The sequence below is a fragment of the Vulpes lagopus genome, chromosome 3 (assembly GCF_018345385.1).
Source record: "Vulpes lagopus strain Blue_001 chromosome 3, ASM1834538v1, whole genome shotgun sequence".
Lineage (NCBI taxonomy): Eukaryota > Metazoa > Chordata > Mammalia > Carnivora > Canidae > Vulpes > Vulpes lagopus.
This window is the reverse complement of record NC_054826.1, coordinates 89,013,921-89,034,132: the sequence shown is the minus strand read 5'-3', so window position 1 is coordinate 89,034,132 and position 20,212 is coordinate 89,013,921. Positions and strand designations below refer to the sequence as shown.

Here is a 20,212-nt window from a genome sequence, read left to right as displayed (position 1 = left end):
AATATTCAGGTGGTGTCATTTGTAATGGTCACTGAACTCTGCAAAAAGTACTAGTTTTAGTACTAGTTAGTACCAGTTGATTGATAGAGGACCGTTCAGTACTTTGCTGATCAGTTTTCAACTCTGAACATACTTTGATGTATGCTTATTGTTTTCCTTTTGGATTTTTTTACTTGTGAGCTTACCTAGGCATATCATCTTAATTTCCAAGGATTGCTAGAGTTTGCATCAAAAATAGTATGAGTTAAAAAAAATAGTATGAATAAGACACTGCCCTACTGTCTGAGAGCTCATGTATTTTCCAGTTGTAACTGCCAGACTCCACACTTCCTCTTTTCTCCATCTTCCCTTTCTCCCTCTCCATTTATTTCCCCTCCCTTCCTTCTATGCATTCATCAAGCACATTTTGAACATCTGTGTCCTGGCCAGAAACCAAAGGCATAAAGTTAATAAATCTAATGTGAACTGAAGAAAAGGCCTTTTGACAAGCAGCCTTGAGAATATGGGGTAAAGAAGTGGGTTCTTTCAAGTGCTGGTCTGGAGTAGAGCAAAGTGTAGGTTCTAGAGGGCTTTCAAAAGAGAAGGGATGGTGTCACATGAATGATAAAAATGAGTTGGCTCGTGCAAGTAATATTCATCAGACTTACACCCAGCAAATGGAAAATGAGTTTGGAAGTTTTGAATATTCCCAATGAAAATTCATAGTGAGATCAAATAATACAATTTGTTCTTCTAAGGTGGGGGGGGGGCTAATAAAAAGATTTGACAAATTGGAAAGGAACGGGTAAAATAAAGTGATTATTTGATAAATTAAGTGTAATGAGAGGATGTTCTTGTAAGTCACCAAGAGACCGCCATGTCACTAAATTAGTGGCCAGTCTTCTGAGGTTACCTAACGCCATCTTGCGGCAGCATTGACACAGGTGACCTCATCCTTGATGGACTTCGTTCACTTAATGCTCATGACAGTCCACTTCTGTGAGCTTTTTCCTGTTTCCATGGTGGTTTTTCACTCTCTTCCTGGTTCCTCCTTACCCTGGCCTCTTCTCTATCTACACTCTCCATAACACCTTAAATTCTGTATGCAGACAATTCATAAATGCCCATCTCCAGGTGAGACTGTGCTTCTGACCTGCAGAATCCACACGTGCCTACCTGCCTATCACGTGAATATCTGCATAGACCATCTCAAATTCAACAAAACATTCCTGATCTTCACTTCCTCAAATCTGTTGCACCGACTCCACCTACAGCCTTCCCCTCTCCAGTGTGCAGGCCAAAACTTGGGCCACTTGATTTTTCTCTTTCATTCGCACTCCACAGTTAATCATTCAGGAAAAAAAAAAAATCATTCAGGAAATTACCTCGACTCCGCTGTCAAGATATATTTAGAATTTCACCATTCTCCCTATTCCCACTGCCATCCCTTGTCCAAGCCACCATTTAAAAGGTAAGTCAGGGCACCTGGGTGGTTAGTCAATTAAAGAATCTGCCTTCGGCTCAGGTCATAGTCATAGGGTCCTGGGTTCGATCCCCACGTCGGGCGCCCTGCTCAGTGTGGAGTCTGCTTCTCCCTCTAACCCTCCTCCATGCTTGTGCTCTCTCGCTCTCTCAAATAAATTAAATTAAATTAAATAAATTAAATTAAATTAAATTAAATGTAAATCAGATCATGCCTTTCCTTTGCTCAAAACCTTCTAATGGACCCATCTCAGAGTAAAAGTCAAAGTCCTTCCAGTGGCCTCTAGCACCTTCCTGATCCAGCCCATGATCTCTGTCTTCTCCCACCCAGTCCTCCCTCTGTGTTTCAGGCGATGGTATTCATACTGCTCCCGTGCATGCCAGGCATGACCCTGCCTTGGGGCCTCTGCTATAGCCCTTCCCCCAGCATGAAGGGATTCCCTTCCAAACCCTGGCTAACGTTTTTGCTTAAATCTCAGCTTTTCAGTGAGGCCAACTCTGACCAGACATATTTAAACCTGCATACTGCCTCGGGATCCCTGGGTGGCGCAGCGGTTTGGCGCCTGCCTTTGGCCCAGGGCGCGATCCTGGAGACCCGGGATCGAATCCCACATCAGGCTCCCGGTGCATGGACCTGCTTCTCCCTCTGCCTCTCTCTCTCTCTCTGTGACTATCATAAATAAATAAAATAAAAAAAAATTAAAAAAAAATTAAAAAAAAATACCGCATCCTGCCTCTCCCAGCCACCCTTAAGATACCTGACCGGTTACCCTGTTCTACCTTCCCCCACTAGAGCATCTGTCAGTTTCTACCATATCATGTAACTTACGGTAGTCTGTATTTTAACTGCCAGTCTCTTCTCATGACTGTAAACTTCACAAAGGCAGAGATTATGTTTTGTTCGTGATGTTATTCTCTGTGTCTGACTTTGGCACATAACAGAAACTCAATATTTGTTAAGTTGAAGGAAGACTAAAGCCTAGCGTGAGGCAGACTGCTTTGTGAAATCCAAGACTTAATTAGGACAAAAATTCCTCTTCCTAGAGTCGGGTATATTCTGAAATAGCCTCGTTTTACAGTTGGTTCATTGCTCTGTTGCTTTTCTGAACAGAAAGCTCCTTTAAAAAAGCAACACAGAACAGAAAAGCAAAGTTTCAAAAAGAAAATGTCATTCTTAAATATTCTATTTGGCATCCAGACATCCTGGTGCTCACCAGATACTGAATGGCTTCTAGATGAGGGTTTGCGTAGATAATACAATTTGGAGAGCCTCATCTAACTCATCTAACAACTGTGAGCTCAGCTAATTGATGGTTAATTTTATATGTCTTGACTGCTCTAAGGGATGTCCAGATAGCTGGTAACACATCTCTGGGTCTATGAGGGGTGTTTCTGGAAGATTAGCATTTGATTCAACAGAATGAGTAAACAGATCCATTCTCATCAGTAGGTGAGCATCGTCTAATCCTTTGGGGGCCCAAGTGGAACAGGGCAAAGGGTAAATGCACTCTCTCTGATTGGGCTGGGATGTTCATCATCTGCTTGCAGACACTGGAGCTCCTGGTTCTTGGGCCTCTGGCCTTGCATTGGGGTTAAACCATCAGCTCTCCTGATTCTCAGGCCTTTGGACTTGGGACAGAATTATACCATTGGTTTTCTTGGTTCTCTAGCTGGCAGATGGCAGATTCTGGGACTTCTTGGCTTCCCAAACCACATGAGCCAGTTTCAGCAAGTCTCTTCTTATGTTTATCTGTATCTAGATATCCTATTGGTTGTTTCCCTGGAGAACCCTAATACTCCAGTGAATGATAGAAAATTCCAGACTTCTGCAGGGTTCACTTCAAGTCCACATAATTTGAAGTGAAAATTCCCTCTGTTCCTAGTTTTTTTCCAGTGCTGAGTAAGATCACCAGTAAAGGTAATTTGCTAAGAATACTAACTCTACCATTTTTTCTTTACATAGTTTAGAAAGCATTTTCACATAAACAGTTCTTTCATTCACATCCTACAAACATGCTCTGAGCATCCAATCAGAAGAACTGCTAAAATGCAGATTTTCTATGACAGAGCTCACCATTCCTTCTCCCTCCTATTGCTTCCTGTGGTGCTTCCTGTGGTGCTAAGAAGTCACAAAAATTCAGAGCTGAAGGGATGTTAAATGCCACCGGATTCCACCTCCCCATTTTATAGATTAAGGGAACTGAACACCAAAGAGGGGAAGTGAGTACCTCATCAAGGAGCAGACCATGGACTTGAAAGCACCTGTTTTGCCAGCAGCCCCATCCTCCCAAACACTGTGCACCAGTTCACCCATATCCATTCCTCAAAACATTCCAAAATGGTTAGGGAGAAGCGGATGAGCTTATTTATTTAGTATTTTGCTCTGTAGACTCACATATACTCACTCAACAGGGGACAAGGTGTTTTTCAAGAAGGACAGGGTCATTTGCAGAACAAGTTCATAAAAAAGATGGCAAACATGTATATGTGAAAATCAAGAGGGTTTTATTGATTTTTATATGTTCTTGGAGAAAACCACATGTAAAAGATTGACATTTGATATGAGATTTATTCACTTTGTTTTACACATTAATTCTTTAATTTGGGGGTCAGATGTAATTTTTCACTTTAACAGGACTTTCACATTACAGTCACAAAATTGGCACACTATATTAAAAAACTAAATCAAACAGAGCTAGACAAAGTATGCATTTTATTCCAACTTAAATCCCAACATGCACCACCCTTCATACATGATCTTAGAAGTATCTGCTATGGGCTTTACTAAAATATTAACTACAGAATGCTTGAGGTCACAAATGATTGTTTACAAAATAAAACCTCTTTTCCTAATGCTACTCATTTTATTATAGAAAAATATTACAAATAAAAATTAGTGCTATTCAAGGTGTTCATTTCAAAATCACATATGATACACAGGTTTAACCCAATATCTCCCCTCATACAGAGATATCACAATACATGATGTAAAGCCTGAATTACTGATTAAATGTACCTTAGCAGCCACTACCAGCTTAGTACTGCATATTTACTATGCCGACTGATTAAAAATAAGAGTGAATTCAAACATTTTCAGGTACTGGGTATACTTCTAATTTTTTCCTAGTCTGAGACTCAGAAAAACTGCTAGAGTAACATAACAAAATCTATATTTCTTCCTGATACAAGAAATTTGTATAAAAATCTGTAATTACAAAACAGATTTGCTTTTTATAAAGAAATTGCTAACTTTTTTTTCATTGTTAGATTCCTGTTTGGAGATGATTCAAATTTTAATTTTGGCCCTCTTTTCCCAGATGGTAGAGAGGGGTGGCTGGTAGAAGGTATATTCAACAAACACAGGGATGTTTCAAAGAGGACTACAGAGCACTGTTACAATCAAACTGTAATAGTTTCCTTTCCTGTGATTATGTAAATTTTAAAGAAAAGAGGTTTCTCATAAGCTATATACAGCAGTTACACACTTCAGTGTTTCTTTTTCACTTGAAATACAATTAAAATTAATTTATAACAAATACTTGTCACATAAATTTATGTAGGCACATAAAATCTGTAGCTTTACTGGAGGGGTGAAGTCTTCAGTGGGATCATGATTCTAGATTCCATTTCCTGAATAAGTGGGACTGAAAACAAGGATCAAGGTTATTGTGCTTGTTCTTTTCCAAACAGATTATGGTAAATATACAGTAACAAAGAATGTTCAGAAGAACGTTCAGAAGACATGGTGCTTGAAATCAGAACAGCATGCTGGAAATTATAGGACTGATCTTGGGGACAGAAATATACAAGTTAATGGTAGATGAGTTAATATCCTAGGAGATGTTAAAATTAAAGCAGATTCTGTCTGGAGGTCTGTTTCATTTTAGGAACTTAGGAAAGTCCATGTTGCAAGAAAAATGGTGCCTTCTCAAAAGGTTGAGAACTGAACTAAAGTTTTTTTTTTTTTAAATGATGGTTTGTTTATTTATTTATTTTAAAGATTTTATCCATTTTTTTGAAAGAGAGAGATAGAGAGAGCACAAGCAGGGAGCAGAAGGAGAAGCAGTCTCCCCGCTGAGCAGGGAGCCCAATGCAGGGTTCGATCTTGGAACTCTGGGATCATGACCTGGGCCCAAGGCGGAGCCACCCAGATACCCCTGACCTAAAAGTTATATAAAATCAAATAATACTGCATGTGACTATATCTTGTGTAAAGGAACAGACAGATGGCACTTCTAAAACTGTCACTGCTGGAGCAGCCCGGCTGGCTCAGCGGTTTAGCGCTGCCGTTAGCCCAGGGTGTGATCCTGGAGACCCGGGATCAAGTCCCACATCGGCCTGCTTCTCCCTCTGCCTGTGTCTCTGCCTCTCTCTCTGTGTCTCTCATTAATAAATAAATAAAATCTTTAAAAAAATAAATAAAATAAAAATAAAAAAGTCACATTAGATGCTTTGAACTAAAAGACAAGATAATACTTATTTTCTAGACAAAGTACTCTTTGATTTTCTTAGTAGTGAATGGGCTTAAAATGTACCTGATATGCAACATGATTGGTACTTACTACCTCTGTCAGTACTGCTGGCTTGTATTCAGCCCAGGTGTTCTTATAAAAATCAAGCAACCAGATTTTCATAGTATCCATGCACAGGCATACACATGTGCTTACAGAAAGTCAAAATGTCAAAGTAATTTTCAAAATTACTTTTTAATGGCTGTTATTAAATTATAATTTGGGGGGAATAAGTAACTTTGATGAGAAAGGGAAAGCTGAGAAAAACATTGTGTAATAAATATTCAGAGAATATAGAAAAATACAAAACAAGGTAAATGTTGTCAAACTTAAAACATACAAGGGTCTGAAAACTTGCTTTTTTTTTAATTTTATTTTATTTTTAAACTCTTCACCCAACTTGGGGCTCGAACTCACAACCTCATGAGATCAAGAGTCACAGGCTCCACCAACTGCTCAGGCTCCCCTACATACTTGAAAGAATGAAAGCTTCTTATTGAAAAGAAGGCATGTCATTATTAAAGAAAACTCTGCTTATTTTCCATCCCCCCACTGGCCTTAATGATTCACCACCCTGGAACAACATACTTTTTTTTTTTTTTTTTTTTTTAATTTTTTATTTATTTATGATAGTCACAGAGAGAGAGAGAGAGGCAGAGACACAGGCGGAGGGAGAAGCAGGCTCCATGCACCGGGAGCCTGATGTGGGATTCGATCCCGGGTCTCCAGGATTGCGCCCTGGGCCAAAGGCAGGCGCCAAACCGCTGCGCCACCCAGGGATCCCTTTTTTTTTTTTAAAGTACACATTAGCTTTGGGGTGAAAAAATGTAAAACAGTAAGATGAGATGAATGACAAGTTTTAGCTCTATGAAGGTTTTACCTGTATAATATACCAATTCTTCCCAGCCATGTTTATGCCATGCTGCATTCCGTATATCTTCCCTGGTCTGAAGATCCTTGTAAGCTGAAAAATAACACACAGCATCAGCAAGACTTAAACCAAACAAGAGGGATCCCTGGGTGGCGCAGCAGTTTGGCGCCTGCCTTTGGCCCAGGGCGCGATCCTGGAGACCTGGGATCGAGTCCCACATCGGGCTCCCGGTACATGGAGCCTGCTTCTCCCTCTGCGTGTCTCTGCCTCTCTCTCTCTCTGTGACTATCGTAAATAAATAAAAATTAAAAAAAAAATTATACCAAACAAGATGTGATACATTCTACTAGTATGTCTGTCAGGTATGGAGTCAGCTGCTCAGCTGGTTTTCTCAGAAAGACCGCTTTGGGAATTTAATACTGAGCTGGGATCATTGTGAGCTGGTTATTCTGAGCAAAATTATGTTAAGGCCTTTTGAGAGAAGCAAAATAAATAGTTATTTAACTTTACAATCTAATGCATCCAAGACCTACCACTTTTCAAGCCCAGTGAATTTCCTCAATTCCTCAAGAAAATGTTAAATTCATAATCAGAAGCTGTAAGACACCTGGGTGGCTCAGTGGTTGAGCGTAGGCTTTCGGTTCAGGGCATGATCCTGGGATCTTGGGATTAAGTTCCACATCGGGCTCCCTGCATAGAGCCTGCTTCTCCCTCTGCCTATGTCTCTGCCTCTCTCTCTCTCTGTGTCTCTCGTGAATAAATAAAATCTTTTAAAAACCCCCCAAAAAACAACTTTCTTAAAAAAAACAACAACAAACAACTGTAAGACTATAGATAAGCAATATTCAATTCAATTTTGCTCAACATTTCCAAAGCACTACAGGGATGTGGGTGAGAGACTGTGTTCAATGCAGTGGACAGCAAAAAGACAAGTAAAGGCTCCCTCCTGAGCACTATGGTATATAGGTCTACAGCGAAGAGGCTGGACAGAGTTGTCTGGAAGGTGTGATCTGACCAGGTGGGTCTTGAAGGTTGAAAAGATGTCATCGACAAGAACAGAAGAGAAAGGCGGTTCAGGTGGAGAGAAGGGCATCAGTCTTTGGTGTCATGTGGTACAATTCAGGTGCCTTGGTTTCTGACTCCCAGCCTGGGCAAGATCCTTCCAACTACTGACCAGGGAAGCACCTCCTAGGCATCTTGATGGGGAAGGGGGAGGGCTGCCCAGTCAAGACTCAAGGACAAAAGTCAGGGCTTCCAGTTTTTATTCTGAGACATACACCTGTTCTCCATAGGTTTCCTTCTCCTGACGAGAAGACCTACCCATGTATGTCTACGAGTGTAACCATCTAAAGATAAAATTTCTCTGAACTAGTAATGGAGTATAAATTTACAACATAAAATTTGGAAGATGCTGAAAGATAGCTGGAAAAAAAAATCTTTTATCTCTCACCACCCAGAGCAAAACAGCATGAACATGACAAGCAGCAGCATTCCAACTGAGGTCAGGTGCATGGCCAGTAACCCTTGCAGGGAGCACAGGTTAGAGATGGCTGCATTCTTATTTCTTAATTTCAAATTTTCATTTCCTTAATTAAAATTCTTTTTATTATGGTAAAATATGCATAGCAAAATTAACATTTTTAAAAAAAGTTTTTATTTATTTATTTGAGAGGGAGAGATCCATCATCATACCCATCACGTTTCTCTGTCCACCTGCCACGCTAACACAGCAGGCAGACAGGATGCAGCCCTTGGTGGGACCAATAGGTCAAACTGATACCTCAGTTAATTAACGTGGTCTAGAAATGAGTTATGATTTTTATTTTTTAACTTTTTTTTTTTTAAGCAGGCTTCACACTGGGCATGAACTCAAGACCCTGAGATTAAGATGTGAGCTGAGATCAAGAGTCAGATGCTTAACTGACTGAGCCACCCACCCACCCCTTCATTTCTTTAACACTAATAAACATATACAAATGTGCCCAAAATGTACCAAGCTATTAGACCCAGTGGTTGTTCTAGCAGGGAGACAGACACAAATAGCCACAAAGGGACAACCTACATGGGCATACTGGGCTCTGGGGGCTCAGGAGGAGTGGGTTCACTGGGTGGCAAGGGATGCATAGGAGTCTGGTCCTGAGAGATACCAAACATGAGGTCAAACAAAAGTGGGTGGGGATGGAAAAGGTGACAGGGAGGAGGTCCTCTGGAACAATGGATCGAGAGGCAGGCAGTGAGTGAGCATGTGGGGAGCTGCCTCTCTGGATAAAATGCAGGAGTGTTCCTAATGTGTTACGAGAAGTGTCTAGAAAAGGATGATAGCTTTATCGTCTTCCCTCTCCCATGGCTCCTTGCTTCACTTCTGTTATTCCTTTCACCATTATCCCCACTCTCATGTCAGCTTGCTAATGTGCCCCAAGCCTGTGGGCCGGCCTTTCACTGTTGACCTCTTTCCTTCTAGATAGCCCAGCACTTGCTTTCTATCTGTGATGTTTGGATTTGCTACAGTGTTTAAAGTTAGTGATTTGAGATGTGCTTTATTGCCTAGTATGGCTTATTTGGTAATGGACCCTGAAGTCCCAGGAACACAAAAATGAAGGAACAAATACATACCCCAGAGATGATGTACCATATATAGCTGCCCAATCTGAGAGAAGAATCCTCCCACAGCTTCATTCCCGTCCTGTCTGAAGCGAATTGCACGAGCCCTGTAAGGAAAAATGACAACATTCAGCTACTGAATTAGGTATGTTTTTTTTTTTCTTTTCTTTATTTATTTATGATAGTCACACACACAGAGAGAGAGAGAGGCAGAGACACAGGCAGAGGGAGAAGCAGGCTCCATGCACCGGGAGCCCAATGTGGGATTCGATCCCGGGTCTCCAGGATTGTGCCCTGGGCCAAAGGCAGGCGCCAAACCACTGCGCCACCCAGGGATCCCCTGAATTAGGTATGTTAAAACAAATCAGACTTCTTCCCTTCTCAAACAATATGAAGATGAATTGTTTTTAATTATCAAATGCAATCAAAAGTTATTTTAATGTAGATAACATATATAAGATGTAAATGTACTTTTCTGTAGCTATAAATAGTCATTTTGGGGGGAAGTGGACAGTAATTAATGACTACTAAAATCGGTGTTTGAGAATAGATGGTTGCACTGCTGATTCTTGACGGTCAAGAAAATTGGCAGAAAATAGGGCCCATCAACTTAAGGACTGCTTCCCCAAGAATGTGGTGAGATAAAACAAGGGAAATGTGGATGCCCAGACACTCAAGATGCCAGAAGTTACTGTATCTAAGGGAGGCAGGGACCACCCCTGGATAATGGGGTTTAACACAGAGATGAAGGGGCACACCTTCAAAGCAGCTGCAGACCATGAATTCTGAAAAACACATTGAAGAATCATGAATGTGGAGCTTCCTGGCATGTCTACACCATCACTATAAAAACTGAAGTTGCCTCATGGCATTATAATAGCGTCATATGGTGACACATGGTGGACACACTTGCGGTGAGCACAGCATAATGTATAGACTTGTCAAATCACTGCGCTGTACACCTGAAGCTGGCTTAACAGGTGTGAACTATATTTCAATATAAAATGAAACAAAACCTCTGGCTCTTGTTTTGTTCTTTCTTAACATATTAAACCATCAGGAAAATGAGTACCAAATGGCATTCCTATGTGTGGAAGAATGTGTATATACAGGTATCTATGTGTGTTACATGAAATTGTGATTATTGGCTAAAAATTGGCACTTAGCTTAAACTTTCCGTTTTAAGATTTCCTACTGCAAAAGGTATCAGGTTCCTTAAACATCTTTTCATATTTATACCAGGTACTTTACTTTTACATTTAGTGATGCACCTGAAATCCTAAAATGATTCTTTTAAAAAGTATATAGGGGCACCTGGGTGCCTCAATCAGTTAAGTATCCCACTCTCAATTTGGGCTCAGGTCATGATCTCAGGGTCCTGGGATTGAGCCCATTGTCAGGCTCCACACTGAGCAGGGAGTCTGCTTCCCTCCCTCTTCCTATGCCCCTCCCACAACTTGTGCACAGGCGCGTGCTCTCTCTCAAATAAATCTTTAAAAGCATAGCTGGAAAAAAAATAAAATAAAAATAAAAGCACACCACAGACCACTCAGTATATTTACATCAACACTACCCAGGTTTAGGTCTGCAGTCTGTAACATCAAATTGACAGGACTTGGGAAGACAGATTCATTCTAGTTAATTTAAAGGAGCTGGAGGCATATGAACAAGGATTCCAATCTACTAACATCTACAGACACAACTCTTGAGGGACAAGATATTTGAGTTGGCTTGACTAGTACATTCTTGTCCTGGAGGCACACTTCATAACACCTGAATTAGAACATCTCAAGGCAGGGCAAGGGCAACCACAGTAGGAGTGATAAAGCTGAACTCCTTGAGACTGATTTGTCCATCTCAGCTCTCATCCCCATAAGCTCAACTGTGTGGGGGACACAAGCTTTTGGGTTCTTTTGTGGTGAAGGAGGGATCTCTTGCTGTTGCCCCCATGGGCTAACCTCAAATGATATTAAATTCCTTAATCTTTATATTTAGGATTAAATGATCAATAACTTCAATAAAGGGGAAAGGAGAAAAAATGAGTGGGAAATATCAGAAAGGGAGACAGAACACGAGACTCCTAACTCTGGGAAACGAACTAGGGGTGGTGGAAGGGGAGGTGGGCAGGAGGTGGGGGTAACTGGGTGACGGGCACTGAGGGGGGCACTTGATGGGATGAGCACTAGGTGTTATTCTATATGTTGGCAAATTGAACACCAATAAAAAATAAATTTATAAAAAAAATGATCAACAACTTCACAAAAATTACAAATCTGATTGGTAAATTATTGAAATTAAGCAAATCACTGTAACGTGCATTCTAACTCAGGGAAAAACTGTTTTTCATTGAGTGATAAATATACAGGATTATTCATTCCATTATGAATTTTTCTAATTGAGGTACAGTAGGCAAAGAAAACATACTTGCCTTAGCCTGGTAATAATCAGAAGCATGTACTGGAGAGGAGATCACCATCTTAAATAGTTACCTATGTGCCAAAATATAAATTGAATGCTGAACTGACTTTATAAATACTTTCAAAATAATTGAAGAATAACCTCAGTACTTCCTTGTGAAGTCTACAGTGGGCAAGTCTTAATTAGTAATGTGCAAAAACAGAAATAATGAATGATCCTATCCTGTGGGCAATTAAATTATTATGTGTATAAGGCCCTTCCCTAAAACTGGTCCCTTAATAAAATGGTGCCTAGAAGAATAGTGATATAAAATTAAATATGTATATCTTAGTTTTCAAATTAAAAAAAATTCTAACTTGCATTATGTAGCATTTGATAACCCAAGAAAAAAAGATTTATTAGAAATAAGAATCAAAAAAAAAAAAAAAAAAAAAAGAAATAAGAATCAGAGGGGCATCCAGACGGCTCAGTCAGTAGATTGTGTGACTCTTGATCTATGGGTTGTGGGTACAAGTCCCATGCTGGGTGTAGAGATTACTTAAAAACAAAATCTAAAAAAAAAAAAAAAAAAAAAGAAGAAGAATACAGAACCGTTTTTTTTTTTTTTTTTTTTTGGTGCTAAATGAGATCTTACAAATTATACAGTTCAAAGCAACAAATTTTATAACTGAAAAAGAAGACATATAAGTTGAAAGTAAGTAAAAAGTCAGATTCTCATTTAAAGAAAAGAAACCAAAAGGTTAATACCTGACTAATGGCCAATAACCTGCTCTTGGGTCTCTCTTAATTACTGAGGCTTTATGTTATTATACTATTTATTTTTTTCTCACAATAGTCAGGATTTTCAAAAACTATATAAAATTATAATGGTGGCTCCTTTTCAGGCAGCAGCCATGGCGGGCCAAGAGGATCCGGTGCAGCGGGAGATTCACCAGGACTGGGCGAGCCGGGGATACGTTGAGCTCATCACCAGCAGCATCAAGAAGATTGTGGACTTTCTCAACTCATTTGATATGTCTTGTCGTTCAAAGACTTGCAAAACTAAACGAGAAATTGACAGCCCTCGAGTGGAGAATAGAGTACATTGAAGCACAGGTGACAAAAGGTGAGACTCTCACCTAGAACTATGCCATGCTGCTGCTGGGAAGTTGCTTTATGGAACACAGGCTGACGTGGGAAAGGCCCCAGGAGCCTCAATTCCTTCCTCTCTTCTTAAAGAGCAACAGGGCTTATTCTTGTTTTTCTTTTTTCAAAAGTGTGGCCTTTGGGCTTTGCCATGTACATTGATGTGTGATGTAGCATGTGGGACGAAGTCCAGGGGAACTCTTGGAACCAACATTAGGCATTTTATCTTTTAAGTAATGTTTTGTAGAACTGTTCATCAGTGTGTTTGAAGCGCTCAGAGCCAGTTGCCTGGGACTCTTTGTTAAGGTCCTCTCCATCTCTCTCTCTGACTTTCATTTTTTTTTTTTTTTAAAGATTTTATTTATTTATTCATGAGAGACACACAGAGAGAGAGGCAGAGACACAGGCAGAGGGAGAAGCAGGCTCCATGCAGGGAGCCTGACATGGGACTCGATCCCAGGTCTCCAGGATCACACCCCAGGCTGCAGGTAGCACTAAACCCACTGCGCCACCAGGGCTGCCCTCTGACTTTCCTTATAGCTCTCATTGCCTTTGCATTGATTCTATAAACAGTCTTTGTCTCCTTTCCACCTTTGGCGTAGGGGGTGGGAGGCAGTCCTGGCTGAGACACTTAAACCCGGGCAAGGTGGCCACCAGAGAATGTGGTTGCTAACCTACCAGTTTCTTGTCCTTGGGGGGAGGTCAAGGCCAGGCCCCCACTTGGCTTGAAGGGTCATTTTCAGAATTTTCTTTCTGTCACTTGGGGTATCTTTGCCTCTCATATTTCCCTAATAAACTCAATTAAAAAAATTATAATGGTAAAAGTTGGTGTTTTGTCATAATACTAATGAGCATGCTTCTCATGTTTCACTGCCAAGTTACTGTAGCTGTTAAGATGGAAGAAATGGATAGTTTTATCATTTAAATCAGGGTTTGCAAAGTAGACCCTCATACTAAATCCAACCTTCTGTAGCTGTTTTCATGGCCCAGAACTTAAGAATGATTTCTACCTTTTTAAATGCTTGAAAAAAATCACACCAAAAGAATATTTCATGATACATGAACATCATGACATTCAAATTTCAGCATCCATAAATAAAGTTTTGTTGGAACACAGCTATGCTCATGCATTTACAATCACTCCTGGCCACTTTCTCACTAAAATAGCAGGGTTAAGTAATTGTTTTGGACACAGAATGGTCCACAAAGCCTAAGATATTTACTATCTGATCCTTTACAGAAAAGTCTGCCAACCCTTAATTTAAATAAAATATTCTATACTCTTAATTTTTAAAGTGTTTATTAGAAATTAGTGCCACTAATAAAATAAAACTGAACATGTATTATTTTTAAGTTGTTTTTAAATTTGTGGCCATTGAAACACTCTAGCCACCTAGATTTTTAAAACATCAATACTTTACTATTTTTATATTTCAGATCCTTTCAAAAAGAAATGAACACTGTAGAAACAGATAAAGTTCCCTTTGCACTTCTCCTCATCCCATCTGCTTCCCTCTTCCTCCATTGGTTACCACTTTTTGGAAACAGCTGCCTCTCGTGCATGGTTTTATATTTCTATTTCATATGTATGTATCCATAAACAATAATATATCTTTTTATATAATTCCTGGTATAAATAAATAAATAACTCTGTTTAAATAACTCTCCTGTTATATCATTTTAAAATTTACCTAAAAGACATCATGTTGTACATACTCTCTAACTTGCTGTATACATTCCCAACTTGGTGTTTTCAATATTGATCCATATTGAAATGTTTTACTTTAACCACCATCTCAGATTCTACTGAACGAATGCACTATAATCCATTACTCTCAGACACATAGGTTGTTCAAAGGTTTGGCAATTTACTTTTTCTTACATAACCACCAGTTTCTGCCATCCATTCAACTTTTACCGAGCACCTAGGATGTGCCAGGCCTTGTGGACAGAGGTGTAGACCTGGAAACTGGAGTCTTCCCTGGGGTACAAGGCTCTAACAGAGGCTAGAGGCAGTGAACTGGGGGGTGCAGAGCCCAGACTCCAATTTCACACTTGATTGTGTTGTATTTATCAATTTCCTCATTTCAAATTATCCTTGGATTCACAGTATAAATTCTCTTTAGTGAGGGGTGTCATTAGCAGCTTTACTGAGGTATATTTTATATACCATAAGATTCAATTAGATGTATACTTTTTAAGTAAATTTACAGACTTGTGCAATTATCACCACAATTCAATTGTGCTAAGATCCCGTGCCCATCTACAATCATCTTGTGTTCCCACCCATAGCCCCAGGAAACCACTCATCTTTCTCTGTAGATTTGCCTTTTCTGGATACTTTGTACATATGGAATCAGAGACTATGTGCTCCCTTGGGGTCTTTCACATAGTATGTATTTGTAGTGCACACCAGTAGTTCACTCCTCTTTATTGTTCAATAGTATTCCATTATGTGGATATACCACAGCTTGTTTATCCATTCCTCTGCTGATGGGCATTTAGATTGTTTCCATTGTTTGGTTATTATGAAAAAGGTTATAGTCAGCATATATGAGCTTATATGGATGCACTTGTTTCATTCTTTCATATACCCTGCAGTTCTAACTGCTGAGCCATATGGTAATTTCATGTGTAACATTTTGAGTAACTGCCTGTTTTCCCAAGTGGCTGCACCATTTTACATTCCCACCAGCAATGTATGAGGGCTCCAATTTATTTGCAACTTCATCAACATGTATAATCATCTGTTTTTTTAGTTATACCCATCTGAATGTGTGTAAAGTCTTATATCCTTGTGGTTTTATTTTACATTTTCTTAATGACTTAGAGTGTTGAGCACTTTTTCATGTGCTTTTTAGGTATTTACACATCTCCTTTGGTGGAATGTCTATTTAAATCTTTTGCCTACTGAAAGAAATTTTTTACAATTTATTTTATGATTATTACTTATTTTTTATCATAGTAAAAAACATTAAGCTTATCTCAGCCTTTTCACAGTTCAGTAGTGTCAAGTACATTCACATTGCTGGGCAACAGATCTCCAGAACTTTTTCATCTTGCAAAGCTGAAACTTGAGGGATGCCTGGGTGGATTAGCGGTTGGGCATCTGCCTTTGGCTCAGGTCGTGATCCCGTGGTCCTGGGATTGAGTCCCACATCTGGCTCCCTGCATGGAGCCTGCTTCTCCCTCTGCCTGTGTCTCTGCCTCTCTCTGTGTCTCTCATGAATAAATAAATAAAATCTTAAAAAAAAAAAAAAAACCTGAAATTTGATACCCACTAAATACCAAGCTCCCTCCACCTGGACTCTGGTAACTATTTGTTTTCCATTACTGTGATTTTGGCTACGTTAGGTATTTGTATTAGTGGAATCGTATAGTATTTATCTTTTTTTTTTCTTTTTTCCAATAGTATTTATCCTTTTATGACTACCTTACTTTAATGTCCTCAAGGCTCATCCATATTGTAGCACATGGCAGAATTTCCTTCTTTGAAAGGCTGCATAATATTCCTTTACCTGTATATATCACATTTTCTTTATTCATCTTCAACAGATATTTGGGTTGCTTCGACCTCTTGGCTACTGTGGCTAATGTTGGAATGAACATGAATGTGAAAATAGCTCCTTGAGATGCTGCTTTGAATTCTTTTGATTATATAACTAGAAGGATGGCTGCTGGATCAGACGATAATTCTATTTTTAATATTTTGAGGAACCTCAGTATTGTTTTCCATAGTGGCTGCAATAGTTTACATTCTTACTGACAATGGACAAAGGTCCCAACTTCTCTGTATCTTCACCAATACTTGTTATTTTCTGTTCTTTTGATAATAGCCATCAGAGACAGTGTGAGCTATCTCACAGTGGTTTTGATTTGCATTTCTCTTATGATTAACGATGCTGAACATCTTTTCATATGCTTTTTGGCTATTTGTAGATCTTAGGAGAACTGTTTATTCAAATCCTCTGTCCACTTTTTAACTGAGTTATTGATCTTATTATTGAGTTGTAGGATTTCTTTATATATGCTGGACACAAGTCCTTTATTTGAAATGATTTGTAAAATTTTCTCCCAGTCTATGACTTGCCTTTTAATTTTTTATTTTATTTTATTTTATTTTATTTTATTTTATTTTATTTTATTTTTATTTATTTATGATAGTCACAGAGAGATAGAGAGAGAGGCAGAGACACAGGCAGAGGGAGAAGCAGGCTCCATGCACCGGGAGCCCGACGTGGGATTCGATCCCGGGTCTCTAGGATCGCGCCCTGGGCCAAAGGCAGGCGCCAAACCGCTGCGCCACCCAGGGATCCCTACCTTTTAATTTTTTAAATGATGCCCTTTGAATTGTAAAAGTTTAATTTTGATGAATTACAATTTATCATTTTCTTTGGTGGACTGTGACTTTGGTATTATATCTAAGAACTCTTTGCTTAGCTCCAGGTCATAAAGATTCTCTATGTCTTCTTCTCAAAGTTTTGCTATAGTTAATTTTGGTATTTATGTGAGGAAGGGTCCAAATTCATCCTTTTGCAAAAATATCCAGTTGTTTCAGCACACTTTGGTGAAAAAACTACCTGTCCCCACAGGACTGTCTTGGTGCATGGGTTGAAAACTAATGGCTCATATATGTGAGTTTATTTCTGGACTTGCACTTCTGTCCCATTGATCTGTATGTCTGTTCTTATGCCAATGTCACATGTCTTGATTAATCTAGCTTTGTAGTCAGTTTTGAGACTGAGATGTATGAATCCTCCAACTTTGTTCTTTTTTAAGGTTGTTTTAACTCTTTTGGGTCCTTTGAATTTTTGAACCCTGCTGGGGTTTTGATTGGGATTGTGGTGAATTTATGAATCAGCAAAATTGTTATTTGGCTACTTAAATGAAGAAAAAAAAAAAAAAACCCAAGCAACTGTGTCATTGTGGTGCTATTTATGTGATAAAAACAGCATTTCAAAAAAGGTAATACCCAAGAAGAATATTAAATACCTAATGCAACACTGCGGTTTTATTTAAAAACAAAACAAAACAAAAAAAAACAACAACCAAAACCAGAAAAAAACAGAATCCTTACCTCATATATATATATATATATATATAAATATATATATATAAAATATTTATGGATGAAATGACATGTTATTCTGGATTTACTTTCAAATAATCTGGGTTGGGAGAGGCAAACCTAAGCAAGATTGGCCATGTGTTGGTAACTACTGAAGCTAAGTAATGGGTATGTAAGGTGTGTGTGGGGGGGATCCATGGTGATATTCTCTCTAGTTTTGTATCTGAAATTTTTTTTTTTAATTTATTTATGATAGTCACAGAGAGAGAGAGAGAGAGAGAGAGAGAGAGAGAGGCAGAGACACAAGCAGGCTCCATGCACCGGGAGCCCGACGTGGGATTCGATCCCGGGTCTCCAGGATCGCGCCCTGGGCCAAAGGCAAGCGCCAAACTGCTGCGCCACCCAGGGAACCCTCTAGTTTTGTATCTGTTCAAAAAATTTCATAATAGAGGGATGCCTGGGTGGCTCAGTGGTGGGGAGCCTGCTTCTCCCTCTGCCTGTCTCTCTGCCTTTCTCTCTATGTCTCTCAATGAATAAATAAATGACATCTTTAAAAAAAAATTCATAACAGCAACATCAAATAAAACAGTCGAGTATCAAATCATGGCGTCATCCTCAGATTTTATTTCTAGAATTAACACTATGGCCTAAAATAATCTATTAATAAGATTACAAACTTACCATTTGGTAATATACTCACCAGTAATTGCCCCATTCAATCATAGTTCCTGGCTGAAAAGAGATTTGGATTTTGGTCTGTTAGTTCTTCTGTGAAGAAATATGGAAATAGTAGTATAAAAAATATCAAATGACAAAACTAACTTAAAAGTTACTTTTAATAATGTAAAGTGCAACAAATAAAAAATGTAACAAAATAATATTATTCACCATGCTCATATCTATCCCATAGTGGGAGTAATATTCTATTCTATTTCATAGAAGAAGATAATATTTACAGTAAGTCATCCAATTGTGGTTATCAAGACTATGGTTAGGTCCATCCTCCAGATTTATTGACCTCCTGATAAAATTGTTGGTACCCATTCAGACTATTGTGAAATTAAAAAGAAATTCAATTTAATTGGATCACTATTTTTTTCCCAGTATAATGCTGAGTATTAGACTACTAAGATCTATTGCTGGTATATATTCCTTTTAACAATGTTGCTATCTGGGGTTTTCTTTCTAGTAGTCACTTCGTGGGGAAACATCATGAATGTCTTTATAAAATATTCCCTTTGATTCTTACAATGCTCTGTAATTTATTCAGCAGACTCACATTTGTTAGTTGCTCTAATTCAATTATAGCAGATGCTATATATTATACCTATTTCTGCATTTTAGGTCTTTCTTCTTAAAAATAGCAATGCTGGGATGCCTGGTGATTCAGTGGCTGGGCATCTGCCTTCCACCCAGGGTGTGATCCTGGGATCCGGGATCGAGTCCCACATCTGGCTCCCTGCATGGAGCCTGCTTCTCCCTCTGCCTGTGTCTCTGCTCTTTCTCTCTCTCTCTCTCTGATGAATAAATAAATAAAATCTTCAAAAAAAATAGTAGTGCTCTATGGAAAAATGTCAAATAAAAAACATTATATATAAGATTATATGAAACAAAAGAACTTAGGAGAAGAAATGAAAGAGAATAAGATTAAAAAAAAAAAAAAAGGAAAGAAGACAAGGAATGGGCATTGGAGAAAACAAACCAATCAAAATATTATGCCAAACATACATCACAAAACGTAAACTTAACTTTTGTTGTTGGCATTAAGGGGTGCTCACATCTCCTCACAGAATAATGAGGAGGAAGGAGGAGCTGGCCCTGCTAGATGGATCCAACGTGGTCTTTAAAATTCTGGGCCCTGTGCTGGTCAAATAGGAGCTGGGAGAGGCTTGTGCCACAGTGGGGAAGAGGCTGGACTATATCACAGCTGAAATTAAGCGATATGAATCCCAGCTCTGGGACCTTGAGCAGCAGTCAGAGCAACAGAGGGAGACCCTGGCTCAGCTGCAGCAGGAGTTCCAGAGGGCCCAGGCAGCCAAGGCAGGGGCTTCTGGGAAGGCCTGACCCCATGGGGGGCAGGGGCGGGGAGGGAATGAGGCAGCTCAAGGGTCTATGCTGTAGCTAATAAAATGTGAAAACCCCACATTTAACTGTTAA

At 39.2% G+C, this 20,212-nt stretch overlaps 1 protein-coding gene and 1 pseudogene across 1 annotated transcript in view; one reads left to right on the top strand and one right to left on the bottom strand.

The window, feature by feature from the left end:
* Positions 1 to 3,945: 3,945 nt before the first annotated feature.
* NIPSNAP2 (nipsnap homolog 2) overlaps positions 3,946 to 20,212 on the bottom strand; it is a 35,011-nt gene continuing 18,744 nt past the window's right edge. The window contains exons 7-10 of the mRNA XM_041748119.1: positions 18,756 to 18,787; positions 9,457 to 9,551; positions 6,853 to 6,936; positions 3,946 to 5,105 (exon numbers count right to left, since the gene is read on the bottom strand). Coding sequence (XP_041604053.1) covers positions 5,041 to 5,105; positions 6,853 to 6,936; positions 9,457 to 9,551; positions 18,756 to 18,787 — 276 coding nt within the window. The 3' untranslated portion in view covers positions 3,946 to 5,040. The remainder of the gene's footprint in view (positions 5,106 to 6,852; positions 6,937 to 9,456; positions 9,552 to 18,755; positions 18,788 to 20,212) is intronic.
* On the top strand, positions 11,946 to 13,731 carry LOC121486814 (annotated as a pseudogene).